The sequence below is a fragment of the Toxotes jaculatrix genome, chromosome 12 (genome assembly GCF_017976425.1).
Source record: "Toxotes jaculatrix isolate fToxJac2 chromosome 12, fToxJac2.pri, whole genome shotgun sequence".
In the NCBI taxonomy this organism is placed as follows: domain Eukaryota; kingdom Metazoa; phylum Chordata; class Actinopteri; family Toxotidae; genus Toxotes; species Toxotes jaculatrix.
Genome location: NC_054405.1, coordinates 17691317 through 17704808, shown reverse-complemented (window position 1 = coordinate 17704808; position 13492 = coordinate 17691317). Strand labels below are relative to the sequence as shown.

Sequence of the window (13492 nt, the reverse complement as noted above, 5' to 3'; positions counted from 1 at the left end):
TTCACATTTGAGAAACTGAAGCAGGATTGAGAAATGTCAACAAACGGTTTCCAAAGTTACATAGTGTCGTAAGGTATTCGCAACCAGTTGGAATATGAAACCTCCAATCATCTGGTCAGAAAACTGAAAACAGATAGCCACCGTGTTCACTGATAACTAATAATAGCAGAAAATGAAAATGAAAATTTCTCACATCATTTGCCTTTTTTTGGTCAAGATTTATTTTTGCTTTTTTTGGTGATGCGGCAACAACAGCAGCACCCAGAAGGTGATTTGTTATACCAGCATTCACACTGTTGAGTAGAAAAAAAACAATACAAGGCTACCAGAGAACAACCAACGGACCATTGCTTTTGAATGAGAAAAGCCAAACAATGAAATACTGCATGACAGTAACTTGTAGAATCTAGTTTCAACATACAGTACGAGTAAACTCAAAAACTCCGTCCTTCCTTTTAAACTAAATACATAATAATAATCCAGCAGTTACTTACTTGTAGTGAAAAAATGCACTATTTGTCATGTACAATTTTGAAACAATCCATGTTCATTTTCAAGTACCTCTGTATCTCTACCTTACTTAGGCATAATGCAATATTTTACATTTTCATTAATCCTGTGTTTATTACTAGTTTTTTTCCTGCAGAACCACTTTCCTGACTGTTCCTCAAATCTGACATTCTTAGCTTAAATATGCTCCCGAGCTGCTGAATAAAAACAATCTTTAATATAATATAAAGAAACACAGAGAAAGCAGTTTCCATTCCATACTCACAACTTTTATGTCATAAAGTAGTCCATTCACTATTAATATTATGCATTGTTTTTGTATTCATCAAAGAAAATGAGAAATGACATGCCGAGGAGGCTGACTGATGAGCAGTATTGATTAGGGATGCTGCTGTCTGTGTCCTGAAGAGAGAGAGGCTACTGTGTCATCAATAACAATCTCAAAAGAACAACAGAATCGGGGGCGAGTAGCAGGACAGACGGAGGGTGAAGCTCAGGGGCGGCAGCCGCAACAGTTAGTCAATGTCCATCTCAGGGAGCTTGCTCTCCGCTGTTTCCTGTTCCGTCCCTGCGGATGTGGCTTTGTCCGGGTTGCATGGCTGGCTCTCTGTTCCCTCCTGCCCATTGACTGGTCCATTTTCTGTCTTCTCCTCCTTAGGAGGCTCCACCTTGGGCTTAGGTTTGGATACCACTGGGTGGCAGGCTGAATAAAGTTCCTGAACCGGGAAAAAGAAAGTATTCATTAAAAGAAGGCTAAAAAAAAAGTAACTTTCTCTAGAGAGAAAGCCCCTTGTTATAATCTATCTGAATATTTTTGGCATGTAGTGTATATGTGTGCCTTGCTCTAAGTACCTTAGTCTTGGCCTTGATTTCCTCAACTTTTACCACTGGATCCAGGGTGAGGTCCTGACTGTTCTGCTGGTTCATCTTGCTGTTCATCCAGACCATGGCGTCGTTCACATGCTTGTCCACCCGAGTCACCTCAAGCTCATCCAGGTGATCATACTGCTCATCCTATTGGAAGAAGCACAGGTCATTTAAGACACCTGTTTTGTGACTGCTCATTATAGTTAGTGTAGAAGATCTGAATGGAAGTGATGATAATCTAACCTACAATAACTTTAACCTGCTTTAAAGCAATCCTAGTGCCTTTATGTTTACATTTAAGCTATAAGACTTCTATATTTCACTGAATACAGTCAACGAGAGCTGCTCCTCCAATATATCACCAACAATACCTAACTAAACAATCACTCACAAGTCAACAGACTTCCTCTCTGTGCCAGGTTACCTTTGCCTTGTAAGCTTCAACGATTTTCATGTACATCTGGATTTGTCTGCCAAGGTCCTCAAATGCTTTCGGCCTCTCCTCAGCTTCCATGTATCTCTCCTGGATAGGCTGGCCGAATTTCTGCAGAGAAGAACATTATGTTTAGTCATCCAGTCATCTAGCAAGAAAGAAAAACTTGGTACTGTCACTGCCACTTGTTACTCCCAAATCTGTACAATTAACCATTTAATCTCTTCTTTAAATCTCTAAGTGCTATTTTAAAGGGAAACATTCCCATTTCACTCAATAAAAACACTCAGTTATACAATGAATGCATGCCTGGTTACCTTCAATTCAGCCAGTTTGTCAATGTAAACTTGTTTCTGTTGGTCTTCTCCGTCCTCATACAGCCAGTTCTCTGTGTCCTCCAGTTTTAATGAGAATGCATCACGATCCTACATGTAACAGAAATGTAAGCCAAAAATACATAAAATATATCTGTATTTAAGGTTGAAACCCATAGAAAGTTAAAGTGTTGCTAATTGCTAATTTGTACTCAGAAGATTAGCATTTGTTGACGTGTTATATTGCCATCTAGAGGACTTAGGTGATCCATACTCACAGCTTCGTTCACAAACTTCTCCAGGACGCCGTGCAGTTTGTCTCTCATGTCATACACGTACTCTTCTACATTGTTCTTTGCGTCGTTCCTCTCCTTCTCCAGTTTGTCCTGCATGATCATCTTACCCTGGAAGAAGATTCACAGTGAAGGTGTTGCTAGGCAGTCAGCTGAACTGTTGCAGTGAACACAAACAAACTGAAGACAGGACATCAAACCACTTGTGGATGGAGGAATACAGAAAATGTAGTTACTATTTGAGTCATTTTTAGATCTAGAAAGTAACAGTTACATATTAGATAGTGCAACTTTAAAATATAAAATAAGAATAAGAACAACTGAAACCTTGGTGAATTGTTGCAGTCACATTGTGGTACCAAGAAATTATTTTCTAAAATCTTTGTGTAAGATCAATATTTTAATTGTAAGTGGTTTTAGAGAAGCATGTCTTTACTGTATCACCTGGTAAACCTATAGCTATTAAATTATAACTATAAATTATCAAGTGGCCAATAGTCATTGCTTTTTTGTTCTAAATAAAACCCGGGGTCAGTAAGTCTCCCTAGAACATTGCTTGGACAAATATTGTGTGTGCATGTTAGACATTCCCGGTGATTTTTAGAGCATTACCTCATTCTCCACAAACATATTTAGTACTTCACTGGACAGCTGCCAGTGCAAATTGTTCTCTATGGGCAGCTCCACTGTCTTCGTTTTCACTTTGGGTTTCTTCGCCTGAGGGGGCTGGTCGTTCTTCTTCTCCTGCTTTGCGTCCTCCGTCGTCTGAAAAAGGAGAGTTAAAACTTATTTTAGTCTGTGCACATACTGCTGCTTCAGCAGGGGACGCTGCAACATACCTAATGTACATATTAAATGTAAAAGCTGCTTGTGTTTTAGGTAAGTGGACATTTGGTGAATCCATGTCCACATGAACAAAGTTCAGTGGCAGTCAATCTGAAAGATGCCATCACAAATGCAAAACTATGTAAAACCTTAGCAATTATCAAGACTTGATAGAACAACACTCTGGTTCTGGCACATTTGGGTGATGTTAACCTTTTACACAATGTAGGGACCTGTCCCTGGTTTATTTTGTAAAGGGCAGTTTCTAAGAAACACCAGAAACGCAGACATACTGGAATATTTTTTCTGCCTACAAAGACGAAAGTTTGTTCAACCTGCACTTGTTGTTGGTGTCACTGATGTTATCTCCTCTCCATTTTCACTGAACTGGCAACCACACTAACCTTTCACTTTAACATCTTCCAGGTTTTAGTCAACCTCCTTTTAAACTTGACTGGCTTTTTGAGTTGCCGCTTGCACTGCTGTTTGGTAAAAGCAGTGTCCTATATATAAGATAACAAAAATATTGAGTAAAGATTGCTGTGTCACCCAGCACAAGGATACCTCCATCTCTTCAGTCTCAGATTTCTTGTCTCCATTTTCTCCAGTTTGAAGTTTCTGATCCTCCTGATCCACCTGCATTTTATTCTGACACACGGTAACAAAAGACAGGACATATATAAATGGCACTACAGTTGCCTTTTTTTTTTTTAACACAAACCCAGAGTGCAGATAATTTGAACATGAGTCAAAACCAAACACCACTGTGAAACACCAAATATGCCTTTGTAAGAAGTTATAACACTGACACAGACTTAATTAGATTAAATAGGTTTGTGCAAATCATTTTGGTTGTCCATTTCTGTTTGATTGTTCAAGATATGATGTTTTCCTTCCATTCAGAATAGACTGCCTTTTGTGTTTGCTGCATTTCATCGCACCACAAACTCCCAGCTGAATACTTTGTCGGCTCAGTATGTTTTTCTTACATTAACTCTTATGGGTTTATACTATCACGCATTATTTGGGGGGGAAAAAGGTCTAATGAAGGCAAATGTGATCCAACAGTTGGCTCTGCAGCACAGATGGTGACAAACGACCCAAAATAAAATGCCAAATTTCAAAGAGGCACTGCAGAGTGATAAATACAACCCCTTGAAGCTGTCTTAAGCTTGTTAAGGCAAGACATCTAAATTCCATGGTGATGACAAGACTGACTATTAAAAACCAAGGTGTGGCCAGACTGACTGTGAAAGGGATGTCTAGTGTGAAACAAAACAGATGTCATTAATCTCATACACTGAATGCAAATACAAACAATACACACCTCCTCTTCCTTCGCTGTCTGGTCTGTCTCCATCGGCTCCTCCCCCTCGGCTGTTTTTACAACTTCTACGAGCGATGCACTCGATACACTGAACAAACCGTGAACGTTAACCCGAACTTTCACCTTGACCTTTGCACTCTCACCAGATGCCTGAGGAACCACATTCTGGATCAGGAACTGCCCTGCAGGGCAAAGGACAGGGGTAAAGCTTAGAATAGGTGAGAATATCTACAAGTTATTATCTATATCTACTTATCTCTTACAAGTAATGAATTCTGACTGCAGTTGAACTTGCAGTACCTATAGTGGTGCTGGGGTAGGGAAGCTCCTTGGGGTTGTTGTAGTAAGCTTCAAGGGTGAAGGGCTCTTTCCGGTAGAAGGTCAGAACTTTGGAGAAGGGAGCTGCATGGTTCTTTGGGAAAACTTCACAATCACTGTGAAAACACAGCAGGAGGAGATCAATGACAAGTCCAGTTTCATAAACAGAATCTTACAGCTTGTAGCAACAGCAATGTGTCAGGTGACATCGAGAGAGATCGTACCTCAGTCCTTCTTCTGCGGCTGAGTTCCATTTTAGGGAGACGGAGTAAGGGACAACATCTGTAATGGAGAACTCTCTGACTTTGAATGCTGGTGACAGGATGGCACACTGAGGAGAAGAGAAGAAAAATACAAGTTACCAAAGCTCAAGGTTTTGTCTTTAAGTTACTTAATTCTTTTGACCAAGAGCAAAAGATTTAGTTTGTATTTGGTGTTTTGTTCACTTAATATAAATTAAATAAATTTTGATGACTTTTTTGTATTATGTAGGTACTGAATCCAGCCCCACATAAGTATGTATGTATAGATGTATGTGATCTTTGTCCCACTTTCTTATCTCAGCTGCCAGAAAGTGAGTTTGCTGTATGAGTAACAAACAGCACCAAGTGTGGGTCATGACGAGTAAGCTGTACCTGCAGAGCACAGCCTCTGGCCACGGCCTCGTCTGCATTCAGGGTAGTGCTCAGCTCTTTGCCGAAGAATTTGCTGATTCGCTCTTTGATAGCAGGGATTCTGGAGGCACCACCAATGATCTCCACTGCATAGATATCTTCCTTTTTCAGCTCTGAATACAGGAAGCAGAAGATGAAGGTGATAAAAAACAGGCTTGTTAAGTTTAGACAGTCACAGCTTCTCTTTCCAAAAGTCTCTCCTTAAATACAAAGGCAGTTTGTTGAGTGTGAACAGTACCAGAGTCTTAATGGAAGAAACTCATGAGTATACAGTAACATTTTGTACCTATTTAAAATGGCAAACTTGACATAATCTGATATTTTATTTTACTACTTTCAGCCATATTACTCCTTAGAAAAGCAAGACCAAGCAGAGATAGAGAGGAAGCAAGGAAGGATTAAAGGGAGGCAGGCATGACGCCAGTGTCCGGAGGGAAGGGCTGTCTCAGCTAAGCACATGACTGAACCTTGTCTATGTGAGTGTGCATGTGCTTACAGGGATAGTCCAGCTGCTGTTAGAGTCATATGTACTCACTGGCTTGTTCCATTACGCTGCGCAGGGGACCCTCTACTTTGGCCAGCAGACCCGCACACATCTCCTCAAACTGACCTCTGGGGACACATGGTCATACATTATTAATAGATGCAGACTCTCACACAAACACACACACACACACTCTCAGGAAAAACCCACATGTTCAGAGAAACTGACAGTGTGACAGGCAAATGGATATCAAAAGTAAACAGTTTAAAAGTAACTTTATTTTCACTGGTTAAAATAAAGCAAAAAGGCACAAACAATCCAGATTATAAAGGGTTCCTCAAACTTTCACTGATGACTTTGTTTACCTATTGTGGCATTGCAGGCTTTGTCCTCTTAATTTATTACCTGTTAAGTTTACTGGAAACGTCAATGTCGTTCATGAAGCACTCGATGTTGAGAGGCAGGTCGGAGGAGTTGGCACTCATCAGCTTCTTGAGCTTCTCACACTCTTGGTAGAGCCGCACCAGCGCCCGGGGCTTAGACTTGACGTCCAGCTTGTATTTCTTCCCAAACTCCTCACAGAAGTAGTTAACCAGGATGTCATCAAAGTCCTTCCCGCCAAGCTCTGGATCAAACGCTGTAGCCAGGATCTGATAGTGGACGGGGAGAGGGAGGAAGCATTGGAAGTGATGGTAAATTATTAAACTAGAGGATAAATACTTGACATACAGCACAATTCCAGTGCATATATGTAGGCTATGTCAAGGATGTCTAATAATACTAATAATAATCTTTATTTGTAGATTATTCCATTATTTTATCACAAGATAAAAAGATACAACCAACTCCAGTAATGCAAGATGAATTAGTTATAATAGGGGATGAATAATAAGACAATCCAAATAATATAAAGTACAAACTCAAACAAAATCTGGAATGACCTGCCTGAGGAAATCAGGCAGGTCATTCCAGGTCTAGCATCAAAGGGTGTGGGTGTGCACACTTCAGCAAAATAAACATGAACAAGTAATTAAAAGTAACTGGTAGGCAGCACTGTTCACCATTCAGTCTGTCTTTGCAACAATAAGGGAAAAAAATGACAAACTTTAGAACCTACAGTGTCCTCACAACCTGCCCTAAAAGCTTTTCCCCTTTCAGTATTGCTTTTCAAAATGTGCACAAATTATTCATTACTCACCTTGAGCTTTCCCTTGTTGAAGGCACAAACTGACACCTGGTAACCAGAGTGGCCCACATCCACAAACACCACTATCCTGGGCTTCTCTTCTGGAGCTGGCAGGTCCTGCTTGTAGATGCCATATGCCAGAGTCACTGCAACAAACAGACATAATATAGTGTTAGATGTACCAGTACATCTGACCTACAGAGAGGTGCCGCTACCAGGGTGGGACCAAATACAAATGAATAAAATGTAGGCGTAGTTTTATGACATTCATCTGTTTCACTGTATCTTATGGGAAAGTTACCAACTAAAACATTAATCAGAGTTTCTGCAGGTTTAGGAAAATACGCTGTAGCACAAATGTGATGTTTACATGAATTTACAGCTGTAGAATGGCTCAAACTTTTACTCAGCAACAATTTATAGACTATGTTTTGCCACATACAGTACTTGGCTGAAAGCTGACAACTCGATACATCCTCATAGCTTTTTTAATAGAGCCAAATGTTTCAGGAAATGAAAACAACAGATCTCATACAAAATAGCATCCAGGTGTTATTTCACAGCACAGTGTTTGTGTGGCTAAAAAGTGGAATAAGGGATAACGAGTCAAAATTATTCAGATGCTGCCTGTCCTGCACAGAGTTTACAGAGTTTGCATTTACCTGCAGTGGTCTCATTCATTAGCCGTAGACAGTTGAGGCCTGCGATCTGAGCTGCATCCATGACAGACCTCCTCTCTGCATCAGTGAAATAGCTCGGGACCTGGGAGGGCAAAGAAAAAAAAATACAGTGTTAGAACAAAGGATTGATGAGTTTCAGTGATTGAAGGTACTAACATCAAGCATTTCTGAATGAGGGATTTGAGTGGAACCATGAATAACAGAAAAATGCATGTACCTGGTATTGTTGTTAAGGCACTGTTAACACACAAAATGTGTCAAAAAGCTAAAGCCCATCTTTAATTTCTTCTATGTGGATGATCACTTTGAACACTAATGATGTATGAATCGCCTGCATCACAAGATGTCTGGAAAACGTTACCGCGTTAGTTACTCCGGGAGCCAAAACAAAACATCTCCTTGTGGAAAAGCTCAAGGGCCAAATTTAGCTATTGGCCACAGTAATAATAACATGTTATCCATCTCTAGGGCTAATGTAAACTGTAGATTCAGGCCCAGTGAAAGTAACAGTCTCACTGTGTGAGATCTGTAACATTACATAACAGATGCTGCTGGTGATTTCATATACTGAGCACAGCAAGAAACACACACTTCCCACTCTTCACCAACAAGGTGCAAGAGAGGAAATAAAGCTTTCAGACAAGACATCTGGTTAAGTGCGTAGAGCTCAACATGTCACATGAACAGGTGGTAATACGTTTATACACCTTGGAGACAGCTTTCACTGGCCATTTTTATTTCACCCAAAGTGCTTGAAAATGCGAGAGGATTAAGTACAGTGAACGCGGCACGTAAAGTGAGTCATAGGTCTCTTGAAGTCAGTGCAGTGTCACATCTTAAAATAAGCTCTGTGCAGGGATCCAAAAGTTAAATCAACACCTCCTTAGACATATAAAGGTAAACCGATAAGATATGTTGACACAAAAATAAGCCTAAAAACATCTCGTGGGGCCTGGACAAGCAGACAGATTTTCACAAGAAAACTAATGCACAGCAACTGACAAATCTGTTTAAAAGGTTTTATAGATTTTCAGACACCCTGCTGAAGCCGTGAAACCGTCGCAGTGTTCCGCAGGAATGCTTACCGAGATGACACAGTCTGCGACTGGTTTCTTCAGTGCACTTTCAGCAGTCTCCTTCAGTTTGGTCAGCAGCATGCCAGTGACCTGCTCGATACTGAACACTCTCTCCTCCTCCATGTACATCACCTAGAATCAGACAATTAGGAAGATGATCACTCTCAAGACAATTTCTTTAAATAGAGATAAAACAAAGAAGAAATGTGTCATAGTGTGCAAAAAATATATATTTAGAAAAAAAAAACATTTTAAAAACAGGTACCCCTATAAATAAGACTAACAGCTGAATTTAAGGCAATTTAACAGACACGGTGCTCACAAAACAGGCCCCCACAGGACCTCCATTCCCTAAGTGCTATGAAAAATATGTAAATATCCTAACCTGAAAACTCTTAATGTGAGGAGTGGTTTTGCTGGCAACAACAGGTTGATGCAGTCTACTTTGATTTGACATTTCCTCTACTCTCATTTATCCTGAGGACTGACATGATTTATCACCACAGGGACATAACAAAATGACAGGCTGTGTGTTTGCAGTGTGCATGCCAGGCGTTTGCGTCCTTGCAAGAACTTTGGGTATGTTATGGATCTTACACTACCTTTCTGATGGTACCAGCAGTTAGTTATTTTTCATGTTAAGGCATTAAGCTAAGTGCAAGGTTCAGGGAGATAATACGATGATCATTTTAACCACTGAATTTTGTCACGCAAGAGACAAAATGCCAAGAAAATAAATATAACTATTTAGAAGTGGAAGAGGTTGTTTTAAGAGCATAAAAGCATAGCAAAGTAGAAGAGCTATGATTCAGAGAAAAGAGCATTACATGAGGTATTTGTTAGAGCACAGCAGGTAAGAGTGGTTAAGGCAATATGGTCAGGAATAAGCTGTTCTACTAAATTTCTTATGATTGCCCCCCCCCCCCTTTTTTTTTTCTTTTAATCGGCCCATTTCAGTGTACAGTACTGCCAATGATAATTTCAGGACAACATCTATATAGTCTCTAATAAAGACGGAGCACCTTAATATCCTTATTCTTACTTTTATGCCGGCGGCTCCAGAGGGCATCTGTGCCAGGTCGTACACCAAGTTAGACTTGGTTGACTGGACGTAGGGGTCTGTGAACGTCCTGCCATGGAACCGCTTGAAGCCCTGCACCGTGTTCTTACAGTTGGTCACCACCTAACGAAGCAAAAGAGAAGAAAGTAAATGAAAATGGAGTCACAATAATGAGCATTAATCTTGATGCTGTTTTCAATTTTTGCATTTTAATTGCAAAGAACTTTGAGGAGGATGACAGGGTGAGTGAACTGATTTTACCTGGCTCTTTGCAGCTGCTCCTATGGATCGATTTTGTGGTCCAAATGATACAAATGACCTAGACAATAAAATAAAGCGTTAAGCCACAACATGAACAACATGTTATTACAAGCAAGCTAAGCTCTTTTTAAAATAATCCATCTATTTGTGAATAAACCCCAAATCAAGACAGATTTGCTCGACAGGTTTGTTGTTTTCATTCTCATTCTTACACATGACATGACAAATTGGAGCCCTACCCACATAAAACTGGGCAGACCAATTTCCATGTCTGTAGCAGCAACACTAGCATTTTATTTTAGTTTGTACAGAAGCAAGATAAAATGTGTATTACAATGTTAAGGTTTGTTGAAACAAAAAGCATGCTTGGGATTCATCTCTCAGTTCACTCAGTAGTGTATAAACACTCTGAAGTGGTGTGGTCAGTCCACTTGTATCCCACTGGGTTGTGGTCTAAACATGCCTGTTATCATCATCCCTATCAAACGCAGATGTCAGAGCCACAGTCGCTGTCAACACACAAGTGCAGTTGGTGATGTCAAAGACAGATCAACGCCTCAAGTCTCTGAGGAAATTGACTCAACAGGCGCAGGGCCACAACTTGACCCAAGAACAGAGTGGTAAGCTGTGTGATGTGGTGTTTTTGGCTCATTTGTAGTGAGGTGAAAGGCAGAACAAAGGAACAGAATAACATTCAGAAAAAAGAAATGCACTTAAGCATGAAAATTAAAGTGGAAAAGGTGGGAAATTATTCCAACACTTTTAAGGATTATTTAAGTTGTGGGCTTGTTTTAGGGCAACACTCCTGAAAGGCAATGCTCAACCCCTCTTTGATTAAATGACTATTCTTTTGATTAAATATTCAAGCTCAGAAATTTAATCCCTCTCACAAGACTTAATAGTCTTACTGATGGCTTGAAACTGCATATTTTGTCTGACCAACTGCAATAAAAAAAGAAACCCACAAAGTATTCAGATGTAATATTAAGAAACTGAAAGAAGCAAGGTACTCTCCAACTTTTTGAAGTTAAAGTTGGAAAGAATTCTGTATTTCACATACAAATTATTATTTAATTTCAAAGTTAGAATCTGTTGTCTTTCTGCCCATTGTTTAATCCAATAGATTAACTGATTGCTTCTTAGTCACTAGTGTGTTACAAACAGGTTTGTTTGTAAAACCAATCCAAAAATCTCAGGTATTTCTTCCTATTCATTTCAGTATGGATGAAGACAACAAAATTAAATTCCTTTACCCTCACAATCTTAAATGTTAGTTTCAATTTAAAAAGATTTCTCTAACTTAGTAACAAGCTCATAATTTAGCATAATTGGGTACGTTAAATCATTTTTTCTTCCACCTTTGAGATAAAAGCATTACCAAACAGATTATCACAAGGATTCGCAATATTATGCGAATAATATTATTATCTGAAACAGTGAATTTCATTCTTCATATAAGGCCTAAACTGATGTAATACAATAAAATAAAATAACACCTATTCAAAGTCATATTTAATAAAGAAATAGTCTCCTTAATAGCATATGCAAACATGTCAACACCTTCCAAAAGATCACCTAAAATTCATTAAGATTTATTCATTAGATGTCATGACAGGACCCACAACTACTGTGGGTACAAAGTGTGCCGTCTCAGCCAAATGAGCTAAATTTAGAACAATATAAAACACTTTAATGATAAAGTTCTTAAAAAACAAATGTGCTTTTCTTAATTTAATATAAACAGAATATACACATACGTGTTTAGGGCAACTCTTAAAAGGGACTACAAAAATTGCTAGAATGTTCCAACAAGCGATTGGCTGCTGTTGTCATCGACAACGCAACGCGAGATGCACGCTTTTTCACAAGGGGCACACCGGAGCAAGAGCTGAGCAACAGTAACTACAACGGTGGTTTGCGGGAAACACCGCCCGCTCCTGTTCGCCGGGCAACTAAAGACAGTTTTCAAAACGCACAGTGACGTTAGTTAAAGACTAAGCTTAGCTAACTAGCTAGCTAGTTCGGGAACGAGCTGTGTATGTTGATGATGAACCGTAGATTATTCCACATTCGTCACTAAAATATTTCCAAGTGTTTTTCTAATTGACTTGAGCTGAATTTCAGATTAATCGACCAACCCAGCACACAAGTTGCGCTAATGGTTGCTAGTCAGTATGGCTGCATTCACGTGTACTACCCTAACACCGGCGAGATAACAGCCGTTAGAAAATAACACCTCTCCTCTCTGTAGCTGTTCCCTCACAAGTCCAGTAAATGATATCTGTATTTTAGGTACTTACGGTGTGCATCTGTCGCTGTACTCGTTGGCGACTGTCTCGATCCCTCCAGCTCGGGCTACAGCTACATAGCAGCTTTGAAAGCCCAAGTCAAATCCCACCACAGACATCTTCTGCGATACGTTTATCTTCTAGCTTTAACGTTATCTTCAGTGCGACGTTGAAAAATAAAACAAAGGTATAGCTATAGCTTCAAGAAGCTGTCAAAGTCAGGTAAAGCGGTAGGTTGTTTTACGCTGTGTTAAGCAGGGATACTTCGACTCATAATCCGCCCCGCTGACTATTACCGGTGTCTCTGATCTATGCTGGCAGGCTGCAGCAGCAAGGTGGTCGTACTGACTTCTCGTCTGGAGTCATCGCGAGATTTACGTCGTTCTGGATATCTCTGGACCTTTCTATAACCATGTGAGAGATTGTTCTCCAATACGCGAGCAATTGGTGGAAATGTCCATTGATTTCTTAACATTTCGAGATCACTTTAGTTTTTTAGAGTTACTCTGAAAGAATTCCAAGGCTAAGTAGTGTAGTGATGTATGGGATCAACTGTATGTGGGAAAACAAAAATAGACTGTACTGTACTGTACTGTATAAGGGTGTTCAAAGTATGAAGTCATATGTTAAAAGCTTACCACACACTGAGAGAACGAACCAAAGTTGCACATTATTTTCTGAATATATATTTACTGCAACATCTCTGTTTTTTTTTTTTTTTTATTCCTTTATAAACTAATACTGTTTACAAGGTATTATTTAGCAGTTATATTTTATTTTGTTTCTTCTACAAAACATCTTAGAATACACCTGAAGATATGTAAATAAAACCGAGCACAAAGCGATTTTATAATACTACGGTCTGGTACAACAAACGACTAAAATCCAATTTGGAG

The 13492-nt window shown here is 39.6% G+C and overlaps 1 protein-coding gene across 1 annotated transcript; it reads right to left on the bottom strand.

Moving 5' to 3' along the window:
* Positions 1-202: 202 nt before the first annotated feature.
* On the bottom strand, positions 203-12904 carry hspa4a (heat shock protein 4a). Its single transcript, XM_041051980.1, has 19 exons — positions 12609-12904; positions 10309-10366; positions 10030-10170; positions 8997-9119; positions 7894-7993; positions 7244-7377; positions 6451-6695; positions 6097-6173; positions 5523-5674; positions 5112-5218; positions 4870-5003; positions 4570-4751; positions 3807-3890; positions 3030-3182; positions 2403-2528; positions 2128-2235; positions 1802-1921; positions 1363-1524; positions 203-1226 (listed from the first exon to the last, which is right to left on the bottom strand). Exons 1-19 carry the CDS (start codon positions 12713-12715, stop codon positions 1026-1028), a joined length of 2514 nt encoding a protein of 837 aa, XP_040907914.1. The 5' UTR covers positions 12716-12904; the 3' UTR covers positions 203-1025.
* Positions 12905-13492: the final 588 nt, after the last annotated feature.